At 40.0% G+C, this 25,450-nt stretch overlaps 1 protein-coding gene across 1 annotated transcript in view; it reads left to right on the top strand.

Annotated features, from left to right (window-relative positions):
* Positions 1-24,976, top strand: part of GABRB1 (gamma-aminobutyric acid type A receptor subunit beta1) — a 386,092-nt gene extending 361,116 nt beyond the window's left edge. The window contains exon 9 of the mRNA XM_043572729.1: positions 17,431-24,976. Within this exon, the coding sequence (XP_043428664.1) occupies positions 17,431-17,781 (351 nt within the window). The 3' untranslated portion in view covers positions 17,782-24,976. The remainder of the gene's footprint in view (positions 1-17,430) is intronic.
* The last annotated feature ends 474 nt before the right edge of the window (positions 24,977-25,450 follow it).

Below are 25,450 nucleotides of genomic sequence, written 5' to 3'. Positions count from 1 at the left end.
TCCAAAATGTATCAGCAGCATGGTGCTCAGGGCCCCCATAACAGGAAAAAAAAAAGTATATTAGTTTATCTTTAATATGGCTCAAACACGCCTCCCTTTTACATATTTGAGAATTGGGGATTGAACAAGTTAGGTTGAAGTTACCATAGATTAGTAATATACCTGGACCTAAAACTCAACCCTAAATCCATTATTCTTTATTCTAAACCAAATAGTTGTAAAACTATAGGCAGAAGAATAATGCCAGATTTGCTTGATAAATGAATGAGACAACTAAAATAAATCAGTTCTGTACTCGGTGGAAATGAAAAGATATGGCCCAGTAGTTACAACCACAGACTGGAATTAAACTGCTTGGGTTTGAGTCCCAGCTCTGCTACTTACTGGCTTTATAACCCCAGACATATCAACCTACATAACTTCTCATCTAGTCTCTGTTCTCAATGTCATCATGGAGGTTATTATAGTATACTTATAGAGTTGTTATAAGGACTAAATGAGATTTTTTTTAAGTCTAATATTTGTAACAATACCTGGAGCATGATAGGTACTCATTATCATTATAGCTAGCTAGCTATTACCCTTGGATGTAAGACACTGTCACTATTTTTCTTTTGCTTTTCATTGGTAGATCTTATGACTTGTGCTTTCACTAGCGCTTTCTTTATTCTTTAAGAACATCTCTTTAGCCTCTACTTCTATGCCATGTTTCACTGAAATCAAATTAAAATTGTGAACATTGAAATACTGCATCCACTATAAATTGTTTTCAAGATGGCACCCAGGGTGACAACTCAAAAGATTCTCTCATTTAGCCACCATTCTGAGCATTAGGGATACTTCCCTGAAGGAGACAAAACTCCTGGCTCTCTCAGACTCTAATGTGGGAAGACAGACCATAAACATGTAAGCACAGATTAAGAGGATAATTTCAGGTTGTAGTAAGTTCTGAAGAAAGTAAAACAGAGCGATGGGTAAGAGAATGATTTGGATCAGCTTCAAGGGAACAAGGAAGGTAGATCAGGAAGACCTCTCTGAGACATGACCATTTGATCTGAGACCTAAGTGATGAGAAGCACTAACCACACCATGTCCATTCGAGGCAGAGGACACGACAGTGCAGTGGCTTGGAGGAAGGAATTGCTTGAGGTATGAAAGTACTAAGAGGACACCAATGTGGCAAGACCATAGCAAGTGAGGGAGAATATGTAGTATTAGAGGTGGCTGGAGAATCAGGCAGAAGCCAAACTATAAATCTTCCATGTACGTATCTTCATGCTCTTTGGTGGGATATCAAAACCAAACACTGTCAGGTAATTAGAAAATTATAAGCAAAATACCAAACAGATTCAGCCAAATGGTCAAAATTCAAAGTAACTCATTCAAATAATATTTTACTCTTTTTTTTAAAGTTCCTTTTTTTAAGTTTAATTTTTTTTTTTTTGAGAGAAAGAGAGAAAGAGAGAGAGGATGAGCACGCGTGAGGGAGCAGCAGAAAGAGAGGGAGAGAATCCCGAGCAGGCTCCACGCTGTCATCTCTGGCCTGATGCAGGGCTCGATCTCACGAACCGTGAGATCATGACTTGAGCTGAAATCAAGAGTTGGAAGCTTAACCAACTGACCGACCCAGGTGCCCCGGGAAATTTTCACTCTTATGTGAAATACTATGCTGGATTCTATGCCAGAAGGAGGAAGCATGATACTTGCCCTGAATAATCTTCTGATCTTTGTGGGAAAGAAGATTATATTCAGATGAGGTGATTAGATTATAAAATGAAACAGGACAGCACCTACCTTGAGGAGTGTTTCTGAAAGGAAAAGGCTGGTTCTGACCTACTAGCTTTAAAAGTACGTTAGCAGATTTTAAGGCCACCTCTTTTCTGTTCCCACTCTCATCTCAGTTGCCTTCTAAGCCTCTGCATAGCTTGGAATGTGTATTAATGGATATATCATGAGGGAAAGCCCTACATAAATAAAGTGGCATAGGTTCACTGGTAGGAAAATATGAAGCCATGGACTGGATGGATGTCAAAGATAAGTAGAATTTGGAAAGGTAAAGGAGAAAACAGGGCCTCTGAATTGGCTAGAAAAGCAGTGTTCTCTAGAAAGGTAATTAAATGGAAAGGCCACACCTTCAGCAAACTGAAATCAATGCATTCAGATAATTTAAAAACATCATAAAACAAACTTTAACCACACCCTTTGGTCATTTACCTTGATTCCACCCCAGGATATCAGAGAATTTTTCTAAGATGTTAAGGGACAAATAAAGGCCAAATGAAAGCCTTGTATGCCACATCATATCTAGATGTATAATACGTATTGCCCTCAAGAGGGCTTAGTGACTAATAAATAAGTAAAATGTTTCTATCTAACTGATCTTTGTGTTTGAGTAACATTGGGCTCAAACATAGTAAGGTTTCACTGGATCTCAAATCAGGAACTTTTTATGCCAGATGAATTGACATTTTAAATTTGAATTCCAGTAGATAGGATAGAAAAATCCCTCAATTATCAGGGTTGTTTTTTTTTTTTTTATGAAATTTATTGTCAAATTGGTTTCCACACAACACCCAGTGCTCATCCACGGATTTTTTTTTTAATTTTTTTTTTCAACGTTTATTTATTTTTGGGACAGAGAGAGACAGAGCATGAACGGGGGAGGGGCAGAGAGAGAGGGAGACACAGAATCAGAAACAGGCTCCAGGCTCTGAGCCATCAGCCCAGAGCCCGACGCGGGGCTCGAACTCACGGACCGCGAGATCGTGACCTGGCTGAAGTCGGACGCTGAACCGACTGCGCCACCCAGGCGCCCCATCCACGGATTTTTAAAGAAGATAAAAATGTGCTTTTATCCATGGAAAGTTAGATTAGAAACTTCACAAATTCTTTTCAGAAAAACACAAACAAAATCATGCCCAAATTAATTTAAAAATCATGTTAAGACATGAAAGAGTAGTTTATATTGGACTAACTCTCTTATGGATTAAAAATTATAAACCCCGAGCAAAAAAAAAAATATATTTTTGAGAGAGAGACAGCTTGAGCAGGGGAAAGGGGCAGAGGGAGAGAGAAAGAATCTTAAGGAGCCTCCACACTCAGCATGGAGCCCAAGGTGGGGCTTGATCTCTGTGAGATCATGACCTGAGCCAAAATCAAGAGTCAGACACTCAACCGACTGAGCCACTCAGGTGCCTCCTGAGCAAAAAATTTTTAAATCTGCTTGAAGACATGAGACTAACTGAAAACAAACAAAAACTAAAGGAGAATCAACCCTCAAATGAAGGGAATGACATTCTCTTAAATCAGTATTTATATAGCTTTGTCCCGAGGCCACTCCCCAGTCTGCAGAACTTCAGCCAAAAAAACCTGCAGTTTTATCAGTCTGATGAGTCAGAACATGGAGTTTGATACTTCCAGAGTTTCAAGAAATCCTAGAAAGAAGTGAGTCACAAGAGAAATGCAAAATCTGAATTTGGGGCGCCTGGGTGGCTCAGTCAGTTAAGCATCTGACTTCAGCTCAGGTCATGATCTCCCGATCTGTGAGTTTGAGCCATTCATCGGGCTCTATACTGACAGCTCAGAGCCTGGAGCATGCTTCAGATTTTGTGTCACCCTCTCTCTCTGTCCCTATCCTGCTCATACTCTGTCTCTGTGTGTCTCTCTCCTCTCTCTCAAAAATATACATTTCTTTTTTAAAAAATAAAGCTTTAAAAAAAAAAACCTGAATATAAACTTCCCACAAATCCTTGGTTGACCTCTGAACTACAAAAGTATAAAATGCTAGGAAATCTGGAAGGGGGAAACAGCTGAAAGACTGAAAAAAAAAGAACAAAAATAAGGGATTCTCCTTGAGTTAAGGGAAAAATTAAAAAAGATTCACCGTAACTACACATAAAACCCACTCACTACCCATTCTAGGTGACCTATTAGTAATTTAACTGCCTTTTATTATTATTAATTTTTTTTTATTTTGGAAAGAGAGAGCAAGGGAAAGGGACAGAGGGAGAGAGAGAGAGAGAGAGAGAGAGAGAGAATCTTAAGTAGGCTCCACCGTCAGCACAGAGCCCAAAACAGGACTTGATCAAATCACTCTGAGATCACGACCTAAGTCGAAATCAAGAGTCGGACACTCAACCAACTAAGCCTCCCAGGTGCCCCTTAACTGCCTATTAAAACAAAACCCAACATTTGTTAGGGAAAATAACAGAATCCAAAGTCTCTACAGAGCATCATCAACAGCTACTATATCATAAAAAATCACTAGACATGAGAAAAAAGCAGGAAAACATGCCCATACTTAAGAGAAAAGACTTAAAAAGAGAAAAGAGAAAAGTCACTAGAAACAGAACTGCAAAAGTCTCAGATGTTGGCTTAAAAGTTAAGGACAATAATTAAAAATAATAACAGTAATTAATATATTTAGAAGTTCATAGAAAATAGCCCAAAACTAAAAGGAGCTGAAATATCCTATAATAGGCAAATGGTGAAACAAACCATAGTAGGTTCATACCATGGAATACCAGCCCAATAAAAAGTAATGAACTATTGATACATACAACTTGAATGGATCTCAAGGCATTATGATGAATGGGAAAAAAAGTCCATCTTAAAAGATTATACATTGTCTGATTCCAGTTATATAATATACCTGAAATAATAAAATTATAAAGATTAAAGAACAGACCAGTGGTTACCAGGAGTCAGTGATGGGTGGAGGGATTGAGTGTGATTAATTAGAAAGGGGTAGCACAAGGTGGTGGAATAATTCTATAGCTTGCAGTGGTGGTTATGTGAATCATCACATGTAATAAAACTACATAGAACTATACATACTTTATACCAATGTCACTTTCCTGGGTGACATTGTACAGTAGTTAAGTAAGATGTCAATAGGAGAAACTGGGTGAAGGGTACATGAGAGCTCTCTGTGCTATCTTTCTAGGAATCTACAATAATTTCAAAAGAAAAATTTTTAAATAATGTCCATAGGAACAGATTAATATAGGTAGAGATGGGGAGTTTCAAAAAAAGACTTGAAACTGAAAAAGAACCAATGGAAATCATAGAATTGAAAAATTCATTAGACTGGGTATTATATGTAAGTGATGCATCACTGGGTTCTACTCCTGAAGCCAATACTATGATGTATGTTGACTAACTTCAATTTAAATAAATTGATTTTTTAAAAAGATTACATACACTTCAATTTTTCTATTTAGATTACTGCATCCTTAGCAAAGCAATGCATAAATCAGATCCCCCGCCCCCCTTTCAGATAGATGAAAGAATATCCATTATATATTACATATATCCTTTTGAATAAAAATTGCTTATGTATTTAAAAAAAAGAAAAATGCATTAGATGAATCAGCATCAGATTTTATAAAACATAAGAAAGGGTTAGTGACATTAAAGTTAATATTGGCTATCTCTCAATTTTTCCATTACACTGGTTCTTATCGTAAATGTTACTACCTCAAAGAAGGCTTAACTGACACCCCCAATGGTGGATTGTATTTTGTACCATTGTTATTTGTTCTCATGGCTTTCTGTGCTTTTCCACCATAGGATTTACCACAATAGTGAATATATGTTTACTTAAGTAATTATTTTTTAATGTCTATCTCTCTACTAAACTATAAGTTTCCCAAGGATTGGGATCAAGGTCCTTGTCTATTATGTTTATTGTTCTTTAATCAGTGGCTAGAACAGAGGAAAAAACAAATAAGTATTTGTATTTGCTGAATGAATAAATTTAGAGAGGACTTCTCCATTGAGGATGAGTTCTTAGCTACCATAACCCAAGGTCCTGAATGCTACATCATGTTTTATAAAACTCATATACATTCATAATAAGTAAGAAAAAGAGACTGTAGTCCACTTCAGTTTTTGCTCCAAACTTTCTTACTGTTTCTATCACTTTGATTTTTAATATTTTCTAAAGCATGATTTATATCAACCCCTGCTATTCTCTCCGAATCACAGTGTCATATAACAACAGATAGATATAATCTTCAATAACAAAGCAAGTGTATTACTTCGTCTTTTCAGTGTATTATCTCCAGCAGTTAAGATAATAATGCAACCTGTGTGGTATTTAAAAATGCTATCCCCTGGTGAAATTTAAAAAATAGAAAATAATATCAGATTTTTTTCCTTTCATATAAAAGTTTGGGTGGTCCTCCCCTTTCCTTTTAGATACTTGTAAACAGTTGAATTCAAATGATACATGTGCTGTGGTCCCAGACAATTTTCATTTGAGGGACCCTAACATTTGCCTTGGTACCCTAGAGTATAGCATGGCATCATTCATTTATTACACATTACTCTTGATAGCCTTGGCTGGGCAGTCATGTCAAGGGTCATTTGTACTGAAGTTAGAAGTGCTTGCTTTGTCTTGATTTATATTACCACCAGCTGCAGTGAAGCATCTTTTCTGTAGGAGTACAGATGCTGAATCCAGACATTAGGAGAGTTTCAACCTCTGAGGTGATAAAGACTGTAGATTCATGTACCCCTCAGGCATCATTTGAAACTAGAGATGGTATTTAGAGTTTTGAAAGATAGATTTCACAGTACTAGTAGGCTGTAAGTATGCTACTTCTGGGCCACTTTTACACTAACCTGGAATATACGTGGTTGGGTCTGTTGGCCACATGCCTGCCCACTTGCAAATAGATCCACCTAGGCTGGATTGGTTGCATGGGCAGTCCATAGTCAGGTACTGATTTGAAATCACTTGAAGTCATGGGGGACACCTTGCAACCCCAACAATTAAGAAATAGAATTTCCATTCAGATTCAGATATCGATGCTGTAATCTGGCCTCTTTCCTCTCATTCCTATTCTCTGTGGTGTGTTATCTACATTTTCAGACACTTTTAGACATCTACACTTTCAGACAACTTGCTAAATGGAAATCGGCTCTGTACTGTGATTAATTCCAGGATCCATAATGCATGTGAAAGCAGGCATCCTAACAGTCAACAGCTTTTCCTTAAAACTAGCTTGAAACAGATGGATACCTACATTAGCCTTTGAGCCTAGGACGTACCCCACATCACTGCCTTGTCATCGGGCCAACTAAGACACTTCTCTCAGCCTTTGATGAAATTTTAACCTTTATGACTTAGCATCTTGGATTCTCGAGAAATTCAGGCAGGACTTTTGATTTCTGTGGATAGCCTGTGTTAGCAATTCATGGACTTCTTTAGCCCTTAAATCCGTGCCCAAATCTGGCTCGGTTCATGCTTTGTTCTCTAGTCTTGGCTTAATGTAGCTAATCTCCAGATGCTTCAACAGCTCTTTCTCTCTCTCTCTCTCTCTCTCTCTCTCTCTCTCTCTCTTCCTCTCTCTCTGCCTCCCTCCTCCCTCCTTCCCTCTCTCCTTCTCATTTTCTTCTATACCCAAACATCTAGGATTCTTTTGTAAATGAGGAAGAAATCAAATTCACTTAACAGGCTTAAGAAAAAGGTGGGGGATATATTTTGGCACACAGAACTAGAAGGTCCATGAGTGGTTCTCATTTCCTATGTGGCTATATCCATATATTTAAACATTGTCATCAGAAAGCATCTCTCTTCATCTGTTAACTCTGCTTTCCTTTATAATGGCTTTACGTTCATTAAACCCTTCCTTCATGGTGTTCCAAAACGCCGAAGTTTATATGTTCCAAGCTCTGCAACCCTAACCCAAAAGTACTTTCTTATCACCAATAGTTACAACAAAAAAAAAGTCTTAGGATTGAGTCTTCTGGATCAGCTTGAGTCATATTCTCATGCAGAAATCAATCTCTCTGACTAGGAAGTTGGGAAACAATAAATGCACAGGTCTGCATCACATGCCTGTCCCTGGAGCCTTAAAGATGCAAGTAGGTCCACTTCTGCCACATGCACCAAGGAAAGTCAGGTAATGTTATCAGAAGAAGGTGGAATGGAATCAGGCAGGCCAAACCAATAGGCATCCACCAAAACTCACCCTAGACTCTGCCTAAAAGAAAATATCCATACTCTTTAATGCTACATCCAGCACCCACTGTGATCTCATGCTGCTTTCCTCTTCTGCCTCATTCCTCCTCCCTCTCCCCTTCACCAACACACACTTGGCTCTAGAAGTCCAACTCACAGTTTTCCCAAGTTGCCATGGTTTCACTCTTTGCTAACTTAGCTTGGCTTGTTCCCCCAAATTCACCTCTTGCCTGATGTCTGCCCTCACTCATCAGGTGCTTCTCCTAGAGCTCTCCATTGCACACTATGCTTACCGTTTTTTGTTTTAAACTTAAAAAATATTTAAGGGGTGCCTGGGTGGCTCAGTCAGTTAAGTGTCCAATTCTTGATTTTGGCTCAGGTCATGATGTCACAGTTGTAAGATTGAGCCCAGTGTCAGGCCCCATGCTGAGCATGGAGTCTGCTTAAGATTCTCTCTCTTCCTCTTCCTCTGCCCCTCCCTTACTTGCACTCTCTCTTTCTCTCTATCAAAAAATAAAAGCCACTTAAAAATATTTAATATTGGGGCACCTGGGTGGCTCAGTTGGTTGAGCATCCGACTTCGGCTGAGGTCATGATCTCGCGGTTTGTGAGTTGAGCCCCGCGTCGGGCTCTATGCTGACAGCTCAGAGCCTGGAGCCTGCTTCAGATTCTGTGTCCGCCCCTGTCTTCTCTCCACCCCACCCCTGCTTGTGCTCTGTCTCTCTCTGTCTTTCAAAAATGAATAAACATAAACAAATTTTAATATTTAATATTTAACTTTAACAAATATTTAATGAGCATATACTATGAAAATACTCTGTATGCACTAGGTATAGTCAGCAATGAATAAAAAAAAACCTTTCATTTGGATGGGAGAGAAAGATGAACATTATACATATAAATACATCACACACAATCAAAATGACACCCACAAACACACATATAATGCCAGGCAATAATATACACTATAAAGAAAAACAGAGTAGGACTTGAATGCAAACACTTTATCTTCCACTTTGGGTTTTCCAATGCCTGCCAAAGAGCCCGAATCAGGCACTTAAATGACTTTTAAAACAATAAGTGAACTAATGAATTAATTACAAAACCAAGCAGAATGCTCTTAAAATTCATGTATAATTGGAAACTTTTTTCTATTATATTTCTATTGTTACAAAAATAAAATATTTAAGCCTCTCTCTTTTTTTTTTTAAGCCTCTCCTACAGTGAAAACTGTTTGGTACCTGTCCAAATTTAAAAAATATATATAATAAATCTTTCCTAATGAAGGACATATATTTTGATTAGGGACAGTCGATGGTAATAATAGATGTGTGCTATTAATAGATTGCTTTCTTTTAAGTTTGTTTTTTTTTTATTTTTGAGAGAGAGAGCATGAGCAGGGAAAGGGCAGAGAGAGAGGTAGAGAGAGAATCCCAAGCAGGCTCTGTGCTGTCAGAGCAGAGTCTGATGCCAGGCTCAGTCTCACAAACTGTGAGATCATGACCTGAGCCACAATCAAGAGTCAGACGCTTAACCAACTGAGCCACCCAGGTGCCCCTAGACTGCTTTCAAACAGTGTTGATACTTTTCTTTTCTCAGCAATTCCTTCTCCTGAAATCTCTATGTTAGAATCTAAAGTGATTGATAACTCTACTCTGCCGTTACTTCATGATATTCTCCAGTTGGGAGGAAGAAAGTGTAGAAGTGCTTTGTTGATTACCTTAGGAGAGGGGCAGAGGGAGAGAGAACCTTAAGCAGGTTCCATGTCCATCATGGAGCCTGACATGGGGCTCCATTCAGGACCCTGAGACCATGACCTGAGCAGAAATCAAGAGTCAGACGCTTAACCGACTCGGCCACCCAAGTGCCCCGACATCACACATTTTGAATACCTCCTTTTCAAACATCCAAAAAGTAATGGTTACTTTGACCAAAATCACTTTTTTATTTTCCTGAAGAGCAAAACATTACTGAAGAGTTTTTGGATGACTTTTTAAGGGGATTCACTGAAGATGAATCTGAAAACTGACCCTTATTTGCATCATTTAGAATTCAGTGAATTTGCTGGTTATAATGCATTTTATATTTAATTGTAAGAAGCACTCATCTCACATATTGGGTCTCCCTAAGTCTATGTATAAAATGCTCCTATGTATAAGATAGTTTCTGGTTTCTTGTTTCTATCATTCTCTACTCAAAACTCAATAAATTCCCACTAAATTCCCACGTATCTCAGGCTTGAACAGTGCATATTTGTAATTAATTCTTAGCTTTCTGAAATAAGCTAACCACTTTGTGGATTTTAGGTATACCAAAATCAGCTAGGACCCTTGGAATCCTTGTGTAAAATGCAGACTGGGAAGACCTGAATCTAGTATGAAATGAGCTCAAACCTGTATTTTTAACAAGCTTCCCAATAGATTCAGATGCACAATAATGTCTGAGAACCACCACTCTAGAGAGTCTAGCCACTTATGTGTCCTTAGCCACTGAAACTCAAACAGAGCTTAGAGAGATGACTCCAAGTCAGAGTTTCAGAGTTCCTCATTCTATAGACATTTACTCAGCCCCTCCTTAGGAGTATCAGTCTCTTTTCTGGAAGAGCAAGGGGAATATAACAGTGATGAAAAACACAGTAACATCAGAGCAACTGTGCTCCTGGAGCTTACATTTCAGTTGAATAATTAACAAATATGTAAATATGGGTGGCCCAGCCAATTGTGTCCGACTTCAGCTCAGGTCATGATCTCATGGTTCCTGGGTTCTAGCCCCGCGTGGGGCTCTGTGCTGACAGCTCAGAACCTGGAGCCTGCTTTGGATTCTGTGTCCCTCTCTCTGCTCCTCTGCCATTCGTGCTCTGTCTCTCTGTCTCTCTCTCAAAAATAAACATTAAAAATAATAATAATAATAAAATAAAACAAGTGTGTAAATAAATATACGCTATAATGGCAGATGATGATAATTATGGTGAAGAAAATGGTGAGGAGCTAGTCAGGTAACAATCTGAGCAAGATCATTCCAAGAGAGAGGAACAGCAGTTGACAATGTCCTGAGGACTTAGGAGCATCAGGGGAGACAGTCAACAAATGACAAGTGTGGCTGGAGCAGAGAGCTCAAGGGGCAGAGTGAGGGCAGAGGTCCCTGCAGGAGCTAAATCACATGGTACTCTGGATTTGGATGAGAAATCTGGATTTGATTCTATGTCTTAGGAAGTCATTTGATTTAAACAGAGGAGACATTGGTCTGTTTTACATTTTTTAAGCATCACTCCAGCCGCTATGTAGAGAAAAGACCACAGAGTTCCTTCCTGGAAAGAGGAAGACCAATTATGCAGCAAGACATGATGGTGGGGAAAAGCTGGTCAGAATCAAGATTTATTCAAAAGTAAAGCCATTAGGATCTGCTCATACCAACGTATGGGAGAAAGAAGGCAAAGAAAGGGGTCCAGGATAAATTTATCTACCTGAGTAACGCGCTGGAAAATTGCCAGTTGTTTCATTCGTCATTCTTCCATTCCTATTTCTTAAATAACAGAGTGTGGATTTGTTTAGATTTATGTAGGTTTGTACTCAATCTTCTACAGCGTCTTGAAACAATTGTCAGGAAGTTTGCAGAGAGACATGCAAATCACCTCCAGCAAAGCCTCCTATTTCCACCCCCACACCCCCCACCTCACCCCCCAAACCAAAAGGTTTCAGGAATTGGAGACCTAGGGAATTGGTGTTCAGCACAGCCCTGGTGAGAGCTAATGACTGACAGCAACAGCCCGGATGTGGTACATTCTAGGAGCAGGATGGGCAGACGTGACATGTGGCTGTGTGGCTCTCTGCTCCCTACAGGTGAAGGCAGCCAGTCGCACTGGACAAACTCAGTTAAACAGACTGTAGGCTTCTGGAAGGCAGCTCCTTACGTGGCGAGCACCACTTCACTTGGCTTCCTGCGCTGTACTTCAGAACCACTCAGTAAATGTGAATCCAATTGAATTAGCTAGCAAGAAGGAAATAACTTCCTGTTTGCAAAGTAGATTGAGCCCGGAAGGTATTTCTCAACAGGGCTTTAAAACTGCCACTGGAAACAAGATTATATTTTATTCCAATTACACTGCAATGAGTTCTGCTCTATTTACATATTGAAAATATCCAGAACAGTTCGATTCAGTGAGTGGCAACATTTTTCACAGCCTACGGCACTGTTTGCGTATGTTGGGAATGAGAGGAGAGAGGGAGTGAGTTGGAAGGGGGGGGCGGGGAAGGCTAGCCCCAAGCTAGAATATGAATTTGTACATTTGCTCAGGGTTCTATTGAGGGAAGAAATACAGCCATCACATCAATGTGTTCCAGACTTGAGTCATTTAAAAATGACTCTCATGATTTTTGTCATACCCTTTCTATCAGCCAGAGTTCTCCAGAGAAACAGAACCAATAGGAACAGAACAGAATCAATATACATATAAAAAGAAATTTATTTTAAGGACTTAGCTCATACACTTGTGTGTGAAATCTGCAGGGCAGGCTGGAAGTTCAGGCAGAATTTCTAAGTTACAATCATGACCTGAGCTGAGGTCAGACACTCAACCGACTGAGCCACCCAGGCGCCCTGGTCCTCCTGAAGTCTTAATTATGACTTTATTCATTTGCTCTAAGTTTAGGCTTAATGATAGATCTAAACTTAAAAAAAATCAGTGATGTTGGTCTGAGGAATATATAGTTAATATAATGCAGTAATTCACCCCACTATTAGGTTTATCTCCCCAATCACTGGAACCACCTGACAATTACAGGCCTTACTCACCAATGCAGCAAGTTCAACATGCACATCCCTAACTGGACTGTACCTTCTCTGCAAGCAGATCAGAAGGAGAACAATATTCAGAAAGCAAGGAGCCAAGTATGCCTGCCTCCTTCTCCCAAATATGCCCGGTGGGGAGCAGTGGGAGAGGAGAAAGGGAAAATAAGCTGGAAGTATTGACCCCTTAGCTTCTTTCCCAGGGACTGGAGTGGAAAGTCTCTTCCTTTATGGCATCATGAGGCATGAGGAGTGATTATCCAAACGAACAGCTATTTCAACATTAGCAATGAATGCTTTAGGAAATCTGTCTGTATATGCCCTGGAAATCCACTGTAATGACATTTTCATTTGCCTCACTTCCTTCTGTTTCAAGGTTTAAAAATCCTTGATGCTTGGACCATGCCCAATGCAGATGTTGATCTGATCTCTTATTAACTAGGCAGCATTTAACCATTGCAAATGTTGAGGTGATCTATGACATGGCTCCTTATTGTTTCTGAGGATGTGAAAAGACCACTTTCCCCCTGGACATTATTTTTGGAAAGCTGTGCCAGCTGTGGATATAAAGATACCTTGGGTGTTTTTATACTGTTGAGGTAAAAGGAAAGCCACTCTTCTCCAAAGGACAGGGGTTAGGCCAGAGCCAACCAGAAACCTGCTGGTGTCACCAGTGGTATTCTGACCACATAATCACTTTACCGAGAAGCAAAAAGCTTAAAAGGTAGGGAATGAAAACGCACTTCAGGAGAAATGCACAAACACCCATCACACACACACACACACACACACACACACACAGTCTGTAACACTGGCTTTTAGGATAAGTTCTAGACTGTGTAGGAGAAAGACTGGAGATAGATCATAAGCGTTATATGACACTTCTTAAATTTTCCTAATAAGGGACACAGTAATGTTGATTCAACTACACAGTAATGCAGTCAGCTTTCATGGGTATAGAACCAGATTCACTCCTTTATATGTCAAATCACTTACAGCTCTGATTTCTAGCCCAATGACAAAATATTTTGAGGGATTTGAACAAACCAATAAATAAGCATCATGCAATTTATAGGTGCATTAGAATCTGTACCAAAGTTAACCAAAATATCTTAATAAAATGTAGTTTTGCATGACCTTTAATAAGGAGCATCTCTATGTTTCACTGGCAGATTCTAAATTCTAGCAACTTGTTTACTTAGGGAGATTTCATAATAATGGAACTTAACGATGCATGCGGTACAGAAGAAGTGATTCAATTTTATAAGTTTTTTTGTTTGTTTGTTTGGTTTGATTTTTAGTATGCTGTGTCTTCTGTCTGGAATATTATTTGTAACCAAAGACTGCCAAAAATCAGAAGCAAACCCTTGAGATTACCTAGTGAAAACCTTTTATTTATAGATGAAGAAATGGATTTAATAACAAACCCAGGATGAGAATACAGTTTTCACCTCTCAATCCTTTGTTCTGTCTTTAAGGCCTAGTATAAGTTGCATCTCCTTCATGAAGCCTTCCTTGACCTTCAGACTTTTATGAACCCCTAATCATGGTCTATACTGTACCATTTAGCATTTGGTTAAAAACTCTTTTCACTCCCAAAATTATATCTTACTCTCGTATAACTTACTCTTGTATATTTTATCTTGTATTACAAGATACTCTTGTATCTCTCAGGAGACTTTTTTTTTAAGTTTATTTATTTTGAGAGAGAGAAAGTGCAAGTGGGGGAGGGACAGAAAGAGAGGGAGAATCCCAAGCAGGCTCCATGCTGTCAGCACAGGGTTGGACGCGGGGCTCAAACTCACGAAACTGTGAGATCATGACGTGAGCCGAAATCAAGAGTCAGATGCTTAACTGACTGAACCACCCGGGCACCCCTCAAAGGAGATTATTATCTCAAGGACAAAATCCATGTTTTATGATACTCTTGACTGAAACACCATAGAACCTAACAGAATTATGGACACCATGATTATCTTCTAAGGTTCTAGTCCCTTTTCTAATGGATTCAGCACTTTGTTCCATGTCACTTCAACCCTACCATCCTCTTTCATAATGTAAACTTTCATATGCATGACTTTTCATCCATAGACATACACACACACACACACACGCGCGCACACACACACACACACCTCACACCTTGCACTGTGCCTGGCACAGAGTAAGTACTCAACAATGCTTTCCTGAGAAAGGGAGAGGAAGTTGGTTTTTGAAGTTACTATAATCAGGGAAGGTACACAGGTACACACAAGGATTAGGATTAAATTGAGCCTTAAAGAAAATACATTGATTAACACGCAAACAGGAGGGAAAATTATATTTGAGACAAAGAATATCCTGTATTTGAATCCCATATTAGGCACTTATTCCTTGTTTAATTGCAGGCCATTAAGCTCTCTGGGTCTCTATTTCCCTATCTGTTGAACTAGAATAATATTATATATTCCATAGGGTTGTTATAAGAAATAAGTGAGATAAATTATGTAGTAGGATTCAATAAAGAGTAGTTTTTAACAACAACAAAATTAATAATAACTCCCCGAATAAGTAGGCCAGTAAAGGTGCCAGTGAGGGCATAATAGCTCAATTAGGCTAGAGTCAAATACTTCACAGAAAGAAATGATTGATGGGAGTGGAGGGAGAGGCCAGATTGAGTCTCTCTCTCTCTCTCTCTCTCTCTCTCTCTCTCTCTCTCCAACTACCTCTGAGCTTAAAGCTATCAAATGCATCATGAAGTTCACAGCGGGATGTGGTGAAGGCCAAGGACTATGAAGCGGTCCTTTCTCAGTAAAAAGCACATAAGCTTTGAAACAGACAAGACACAGGTTGTAATCTCAGCTCTCGTAGTGGAGTAAACTTGAGGCAGTTTCCTGTTGCAAGTGATAAACAAGGTATACAAAGCAGCTACCATAATGCTAAGCTTTGGGTGGACACTCAATAAATCTTAGTTCTCTCATCTGTGATGTACCAGCCTCACACCCCACCACCCTATGCACCTTTCCTTCTATTTTCCTTCCTTGTCTGTCTTTGCCTCCTCCTACGCTTTACTCTTTCTTTGTTACCCATTTTTTTTGTCTCCTTACCTATACCTTTGACACTTAAAAGTGTTTACTGAGATTAATTTCATTTGAAAGCATTTATAGACCACTTACTGTAACTCAGGAACTTGTGTTAATAACACTGGACTTAAACACAGCTGCCTGTACTGTCCTTGGAAGTATTTCAAACTCCTTTGTATGAATGAGCATGTCCTCTCAAGGTAAATCCGTTTGCAAAGTGCATCAGCTTGAAGTTAAACAAAGCCACTTTACAGGCCAAATGTGCTCATGTATGGAGTTCCGTAAATGTGTGTGGGCATAGCACAGACAAAAACCAGGAAATCTGAGATAGGTACTACTGGAACGGCACGAAGCAACAATAAATAATGGGGGAGACGCAAAAGTCAAAGTACAGTTAGTCATATCCTTTTGAGCCCTGAATCCTACTTTTGGCAGTTTAGCCTGAGGAAATAACTGGGAAGAAGGACAAAGGTTTACGTAAAAGATGTCCCTTGTAGGCTTGCTTATATAATACCGCAAAAGTAAAACAAGCCTTCACATCTCACAATAGATCAACCCAGTTATGTTCTATCCATATAAGCTGTTAATAAGTGATATCACAGAGGAATAATTATTAACATGGAAATAGGACCATGATACACTATTAAGTGACAAAGCATATTGTAGACCAAAACATAGCAGGTGAGTCCATGTTTGTAAGTAGAAAAAACAGAAGGCGGCTAGCAGGATACTAAAAATAATGAACTCTAAAAGTGAAATGACAAATTTCTATTTGTTATTTTTTTTTGTTTCCTGTTTGTTTCTAGTTTTACATATTTCCATGTGCCACTTTTGTAACAAGAAAAAATGCCATATACATATACATAAAAATGATATATGGATTGATAGATGATTGTGGATTATATAGACGGTAGATTAGACAGACGGTAATTAGATGATAAATAAATAGATGACAGATAAATAGGTGGCAGTTTGGATAAGTAGACTAGATAAGTGGTAGACAGATAGATGAAGGATTAGATAGAAAGATACAGATAGGGGGCGCCTGGGTGGCTCAGTCGGTTAAGCGTCCGACTTCGGCTCAGGTCATGATCTCACGCCCTGTGAGTTCGAGCCCCGCGTAGGGCTCTGGGCTGATGGCTTGGAGCCTGTTTCCGATTCTGTGTCTCCCTCTCTCTCTGCCCCTTCCCCGTTCATGCTCTGTCTCTCTCTGTCCCAAAAATAAATAAAGGTTAAAAAAAATTTTTTTTGAAAAAAAAAAGAAAGATATAGATAGGATTAGGTAGGTGGTAGATTAGCCAGACAAAAAGATGGTGGGTTAAATAGGCAGACAGATTAGACAGCTAGATGACGGATGAAACAGAGACGGATATAGACGGGTGATGGACTATATACATACACAAAGAGACACAGACAGATGATGGCTTAGACAGCGGTAGGTTAGGTAAACACACAAGGATAGATACATAGTTGCTAGATCCGGTTGCAGGAGGCACGCAGAGCCGGACGTCCAGCGACAGTCTTTAAAGAGTGGGCTGCGGTGTCATCAGTTACAGGGTCAGGAGCACAGACCGTGCCCCGGCAGTTGGGCCTGAGCGTGTCCTTTCCCGTCAGGTGGACGTCCACGGCAACATCCTCCTCAGCACCCTGGAGATCAAGAACGAGACGAGCGGCTCGGAAGTGCTCACGGGCGTGAGCGAGCCCAAGGCCAGCAGCATGTACTCGTACGACAGCGCCAGCATCCAGTACCGCAAGCCCCTGAGCAGCCGCGGGGAGGCGTACGGGCGCGCGCTCGAGCGGCACGGCGCGCACAGCAAGGGGCGCATCCGCAGGCGCGCCTCGCAGCTCAAAGTCAAGATCCCCGACTTGACTGATGTGAACTCCATAGACAAGTGGTCCCGAATGTTCTTCCCCATCACCTTTTCTCTTTTTAACGTCGTTTATTGGCTTTACTATGTACACTAAGGTCTGTCCTAAGGGTTCGTAAACGACTACTTTCCTCTTTTGATTTTTGACCCCACAGGCCCCCCGCAGCGCCACTGCTGTGCTTTTTTGAGGTAAGAGATTCAGCCATCCGATTGGTTTGAGGTCTTGCATATCAATTTTATTACTGCACCATGTTTACTTCCAAAACCAACACACACACACACACACACACACACACACACACGCCACAAAGAAAACTCTATTTTTTTCCAGTCTACTGTGGTCCAGGTTATCAGCTCTGTCAGAGCTCTATTAATTGCCGTGTTTACAAACAAAGAACAAACACACACAAAGAGAGAAGTTATATAGGTAGATCTTTAGCAGTCCTATCTTTTGGCCCTGGATTTTTTTTGATCTATTTTTTAAAATGAGAAGGAAAACAGGACCTAGCTCTCTGCGTGCACTGCTTCCTGGTAAACTGTAACAATCTCATGCTGCCAACAAAAAAACAAAAACAAAAACAAAAACAAAAAACCAACACAATTTCCAGGATCTCAGAAGAAAAAACAAAGCCATTGACAAGTTACAGATTTCCAGGAAGAAGGGGGGATAAGAGGAGCCTAGAAGAGGAAGGAAGTCTCCCCTCCAGCCTCAAGCCCCCCCAGCGCCCTTGCAGAAGGGGTCCCAGCTCCACGGGCGAGGAGGGAGGGATTGACAAGGGCTGATGGAGGTTGTGCAAACCAAACCTGCCATCTTCACCTCACCATTAAGCTGGATCTTCTGAAAAACAACAACAGAACAAAACAACAACAACAACAAAAAAACCCGCTTCTTTCTCAGACTTGCAGGCAGATTTAAAATTAACACTCAAATCCATCCTGGTGGCCATTGAGAACATTTCTCTCTTCTTGTTGAGAATAAGGAGTCTCAGGGCAATGGAGATTTATTTAACTGACTATCTCAAATGACCAGCCCTGAACTCATTTTATTACCCTGGAATCACTTGCCTCTGTGCCCTGAAGCCATGCCTTCACATCTCCTTAGTTCCTGCTCCAGAGAGAGTGAGAGGAAGGGAATGGGGGAGGAGGGCTTTAATAATGGGCTGGTGAGCATTTTTTGCGTGTAAAACACATTGCCTTTTCCACGAGGAAGGCAAGACTTATGTGCTGTGAAAAGGGTGCCTGGGCAGTTACCTAAACTGCCAAATCTTAAATCAAATAGTATATATTTCTTAGCCTTCCAGAGAGCACCTAATGGTGACAGGCCTTGTTGCACAGGCCCCGGCTAATAACCTTAGCGCTCACCTCTCTGAGCTCTGCATTCCAAAGTAGGAAATGAATGCTTCCGGAAGTGCACATACACCCATTTTGCTGTCACTCTCATCTGAGGCCGGATTACCTTTTTAAAGAAAAATCTCAAAATAGGAAAACCACAGATATCAACAACAACCGTGACAAAATCACTGGGCCTTCAAACATTTATACCAGCCCCTAAAGCATAGAACACATCTGCACTCATTAATCATTAATCATTAGCAGTCATTACTGCTCTGCCTTATCTCTGCTCACGGATTACTGTGGTCATGATCGTCATAGAAGGGGCATCCCTCAGTAGCCCAACACACAATTCTAAACACGTCTAACCAGCTACAGTTGAGGTTTATCACATTTTATGTCATGAAAGCCTCATTAATTTTTTTTCACCCTGAGTATCTTAAGAATTCTGTATGTTCATTCACAAGGTTGAGTGAAACCCTAAAACAACCAATCAGTGATGGAGGCAATTGGGGATCTGACCCCTCGCTGTCAAATATGGGTTTAGGTAATAATAAGGACAATTGCATCATTTGATGATCTGGCTTTCTCCCTAAGGCTGTGATGAGGGTCCATGTTGACAGTAGCATCAGCTGCTAGAAATTATAGTCTTAATTGGAAAGATAAGGCCAAATTCCTGCTGATGAGCCCAAGGAGACAGAGTTTTGAGATACTCTTTTTAGAAAGCAAAAAGAAAAGAGAAACCTAAAATAAATGAATGGTTATAGCCAAAGACAATATATGTTAGTAAGAATATAAAAACTGTGCTTTTACTGGAAAAATTATCTCAATGGTTTCATAACCAATTAGTAGGGTATGGGGACCAAATTCTCATTTAGATTTTCAATTGCATAATCACAGTTCCATGGTCAAGGAAATCTCCAGCCTCTGGGGATGAAGGGATCCATTTTGAAACTGACTACTTCTTGGCATGGAAAGAGGCTTTGCCATCATGAAATGCCCAAATAGAATGGAAGGTGCCCATGCCGGTGACTGTAAGGTTAATATTCCCAATGACCACTCAGGAAATACTGTGTATTTTAAACACAGGAAGGTAGACTTTGGGCTGATGCTCAACAGGAATGAATCATCTGATGTCAAAGTTTTTTAAAAAGCTTTTAAGGATGAAATGCTAAATTAGAAAGGAAGTATCTATGATCTATGTTCCTTAACAAAACAATTTTTCTTTATTCACCTGTTTAGATCATTCTCCTTGGAAAAGATTGAGGTAATTTATATCTTTACTAATTTTTTTATCTTGCCTTAAAAGTCTAAAGAATTTGATGCTTGTAGTTCAGATGTAAAGCATCTCTGAGAAAAAATAGAACATTTTTAAATCTTATATCTTAGCCTTTGTAAATTGCAAAATTAGTAAGCCTGAATCTAGCATCAGGCACAAAATGGTATCATTGTATGTCTCCGTAGGCTTAGAGAGGGCACAGCCACAGGATTGTGCAAATTCTGTTAATAGCTCTGACTTAGAGGCAATGGTAGCCTGAAAAATGGAGAAGCTGACGTATTTCTGGTTAATGACCTTTGTCCCTACTTCCTTCTTTAGGACACCTCTCAGCCAAATCCCCTCCTCTGTGGCCCCCACCCAAACTCCCTCCAGGCTTAACAGTGCAGGGAAAAAAAACTGCTTCCTTCTCTGCCTCTCTCCCTTGTCTTGCTCTAAATGATGTACATAATACATAAAAATTGTTAGACATTCCTAAGTGCCCTCAAACCGGTCCCCACTTCTGAAAGATTCAGATCAGTACATTATCGAGGGGTTACTCTCCTGCTATTACTGGGTTGTTTTATCTTTGCCATGAAAATAGCCATAATCTCCTGCATTACTGAAGTGGCAGCAGAGGCAGAAAATTGCACAGACTCACTCTCCTTTGCCACAGTCATGTTCAGGGGACCCCATGTTCGCAGTTCATAAACTGTGTCATAGATTTAACCTGTGTAGACCCAGCAGAACCTTATCTTTCATTTGACAACGACGACTACACATTTTTTTCTACTCATGTTCCTTGGCTTAAAATAGAGGTGACACGTGTGTTACGCTTACCAGCTTTGTGAGGCAGACCCAGATAAAGACACATTTTTGGCTTAAATTATCCAGGATTATTGCCTCAATCCTCTATATTGCCAAACAGAAACAGCAGACTGGTTGGTAGTTCTGCTGATTAAATGATATGTGTTTTCATATCATATATACCATCTTTATTGTGCATTACAATCAATGAAAGATCTTGAAAATGCAAAGAGAAAAATGTGGTGCAGAGAATAAAGTTTGGTTTATGGATCCAAGGATAGCCAACAAACATTATGTACAATCTACAGAAATGTTGAGTAAATGCCATCTTTCCAAAATCAGTTGACTCCTTCACGAATACTTCTTTAAGAAAGAGCTCAATTGAAATTTGCCAAGTTAAACAAACAAACAAGCAAAATATATTTATCATGCTAGAAGGAAACGACCTCCACGAATTCTTATATGGACAGTTTTGAATAGTATCTCACCAAAGGGTGATGTGCCACTTTTTTTTTTTTTTTTTTCCTAAACTAAATGTAATCCTATATCCCAGGAGGGAGGAAAAAGGAATGTGCAAGCGTTTGTTCGTGTTGGTTCAATCAGCAATTACTGGGATGAAAAAGACAGAAAAACGAACAAATATCTCAGTTTCAGGAAAGCAAACAAAGGTAAACTTGTTAACGGAATGTAGAATATTATGTAAACTTCCTTGTAAATTCTGTACATAGTTCATTGAATTGTTCCTTGTTGTGTGGTGGTCCTCGGCTTTGGGTGGATGTTTGAACAATCCGAGCATTGTAAATAACGTAAGCTTATGAGGCACTTGCTTTTTTTCACGAAGTGAAGCAACTAGTGATGTGGGCCCAAACCAGAATCTTTTTAGCTCTTGCTCTCTCTCTGCCATTGTGCGTGCGCAGTTGAGTCACTCTGCCTCATGCCCCAACCCCACAGAAAGGGACGGTAGCTGAGGAGAGGGCTGTACTCCCTTGGGGCTTAGGGACGGCACACCAGCAGAGACAGGAACTATAGCGAGCTGCTCCTGGAACTGTATCATGAAAAATCAGGGGTGTTTCTATCAGTCATTCGTGGCTACTCATATAGTGAAATACCAAATCATCCATGCTTGTTGAGGGGTCAGGAATGGAAGGGATGTTCAAAATCCACAGGCAATCCAAAGCATCATTTGCACCAATAGCTTTAGTTTCTACCTTTTTTCCTTCCACGATGTTTCCCAGAACTTTGAATAAGACAAGAAGTGAATGGATGGGTTTGATCAGGGTAAACAAACAGTGAAGTGTCCAAATGATGGGAAGGAAAAAAGGAAGAGACAGCGAATGACACTGATAACACCAACTGGCCGATTCATCCTGCAAAGATTCAGAAGTAACCATGTCACATTTCTAAAAGGTAAAGAGAAATACTGGGAATTAAAGCAAGTATTTTTCAACTGGGAGTCCGGGATGTGTTTGATATGTGCTAGTTAAACTTAGAATCTGGTGATTAAATATTTTCATATATATGTCTCCCAAGTCCTAGTATTCTTGAAAAAGACTTCAGAATGGTGGGATATTCAGCCATAACATGTGTTTCCATGCAAGCTGGCAGTCCCAGAGATGGTGATAGTGTCTGCAGAAATTTGGAATAGCCTAGCAAGCTGGGACATAGATTGGTTTCTTAGTAACATTTTAGGGTACACAGCATCTTTCTTGGAGTTAGGAATTTAGCAAGGCGGAGTTTTTTGTGTAAAGATTCTATGTGCTTGGAGACTTATTCTGGCTCCAAAATGTCCCAATCAGTGTCCACCAGCGATGGAACTAACAAGGTTAGTCAATTTCTAGGTCTAGAACCCATTGTGCTTTTACGTGAATCATGCTTTTTCTATATAACTGAAATCAACTAAACTGACAGAAACCTAATTGTTAAAGGTTGTAATTTCACAAGCAACGTTTGCAAGGAAATCCTTTTTAATAGAAGAATTGCAAATCAGAAAATGCTAAGTTCCTAGAAGGGTAAGGATAAAGAGTTTTGAGTTTATTTTTACCTCTCTGATAGCAAGAACTTCCTTATTTCAACTGTAGAGGCCTAACAGTTGTTTGTTTTGTTTCATTTTTCCTAATCAAAAAGTCTTTGGTATATCAAGGGTCTCACGGTCATTCCTTACTGGCCCCTAGAGACCATGCAGGTCCTGGAGCAACCAGCACTCATCACAGACTTCAGTAGGAATTCAGTGTGGGGGAAATAAGTATATTTTTCAACCGTCTGGAAATAAAACCATTCTCACGAATGATTCTACCTGCATATCCTGTTCTGAAGACAATAGAAACATAAATCAATAAAAAGAGAGGCCAAATAACATGATGCATTTGCCTTAGGTACACAGGGTCACAGATTCACTTGCTTAAAACAGCTCACGTTAGAAGCCAAAGGATGAATAAAAGCAATCAGTATTGCTGTCTGGCTTTCATCTCTCCCTGGGTTTCCTTTTGAAGAGAAACAGAAAAGGGGGGACATTTTCCAATACAACTTTTTTATAGGTGAAAATCATTAAAATGTGTTATGTGTGTGCATTGTGTGCGTGTGGCCGTGTAAAACAGATTACCTCTCTTGTGTTTGTTCCTTCCCAGTGCTGTGTGCCATCCAACCTTATGCCTTAACCCAATGAAACCAATTCATTTTTCCTCTTTCTCATTCAGACCTCCTAAGTTATCTTGCCCATGCGTAGCTGAAAGCTCCAGCTTTGAACTTACCTTGCGTATCTTCAATTGAATTCATGAAAACAATGAACTTTAATAATTTCCCCAAATTCTTATTCCTATTGCCTTTAGCAGGTCTTCGGAGGTAGCTTGTGTCGTCATGGTAGCCTCCTCTGAAACTGCCTTGGGTTATTTTTCTTTTCTGCTTTTCTGTCCTTTCTGGAAAGAGTACCTGTTTACATAAACCTTGTCTCTCCCAGCCTGATTTAAAATCAGGTGGAAATAAAAGTCTTTAGCTCAAACCTAGGAAAATTCACATTATCTACACCAAAGTTTGATGATAAGAACGGCCCTGTACATTCTAGGTGCAATATGGTGAGTTCATACTGTATCAGCTCTTTTCCATCAAACTTGTTTTCTCATGCCCTTCTTTAGCCTTAATTGCACACCTTTTATAAACCTATCATTATTCCTTCCAGAATGGTTTCTCATTCATGGAGTACACCACTGGTTACAGACCATCCTCTGGGAACCTGACCCACTATCTTTTCAGTTGCTTATTCCTGTTACAGATTCCACGTCCATGCATCTCCCACCGACTCCCCCTGAGCCTTCTAGCAGACGTGAAATGTAGTAAGACAAGTCATAATGCAAACTTGTCCAAATTGCCCTTCCCAAGTATGTAGAACATCTTTTGCCTCCAAACAGCATTCCTATACTTGGAGAACAGAGAGTTCTCCAAACATATACCAAGCAATGTACAGAATAACTTTAAAAAGTTAACAGTAAATGAGCTGCGTGCTGGAGAGAGGGAGATGACAGTGGGCGGAAAACACCCGGACTTAGAATTGCATGACCTGGCCTTTATGTTGCCTCTACCATTGCCTGGTCGTATGACTGAAGACCGGCCATCAGATGACTTCCACGTTCCCTTCCAAACTTCAACTAGTTGGAAACCAAATTGCCAACTACATTTCAAAGGGCATTTGAGACAGGTTTGTGCAGGAAGTTACCAGAAAGATATAGGAGCACGGTAGTTTCTGCTAAAACAGTCCCATAAATATTCTTTGTTGTATATCTTTGGGAGTAAGTCATCAGGGTGGGCCATCTGGTGTCAAGTGAATCAAATCCAATACCTGCCCATATTCCTTTAAAATTACATTGAAGCTAAAATGTTTAGAAGTTTAAATTTACAGGCAGATGGCCAAAAAAAAAAAAATTTTTTTTAACAATTTTAATAATGGTCTATACTACAAATATTTCCCTTCAAGAGCACTGGAGAGTCTCAGATAACATAAATCAGTGTGGTCCCTGTTTTTAGATCTCTGGAAGATGTAGATCCCTTAGGCTATTCTCTGCAACTCGGTCAGGAACAGCCCTGAAATGCCCCCTCCATAGTGAAAGAGCCTATCTCGAGGCAGCATCTGAGCAGAAATGCTGCTACAGTCCCCTTCAGTGTTCTCCCCAGTGTGAGACCCCATCACTGTCTGGGTTCTGTAGGTGGAGCAGCCAGATAGGGTTGAGCTCTCAGACAAGGGGAGACCTCCCATCTAGTTGGAAAAGATCCCAGGTCTTCAGAATCTCTGTTATCTGCTCTCCCTGCCCCACTTTCCCAACCACCCTCCTATGCCCCTCTTAACAATCTGCCAATTGTTTTAGGCACAACCGTGACAAAACTG

The sequence above is a fragment of the Prionailurus bengalensis genome, chromosome B1 (assembly GCF_016509475.1).
Source record: "Prionailurus bengalensis isolate Pbe53 chromosome B1, Fcat_Pben_1.1_paternal_pri, whole genome shotgun sequence".
In the NCBI taxonomy this organism is placed as follows: Eukaryota; Metazoa; Chordata; class Mammalia; order Carnivora; family Felidae; genus Prionailurus; species Prionailurus bengalensis.
The sequence above is the reverse complement of the archived record's forward strand: the minus strand, read 5'-3'. Positions and strand labels throughout refer to the sequence as shown.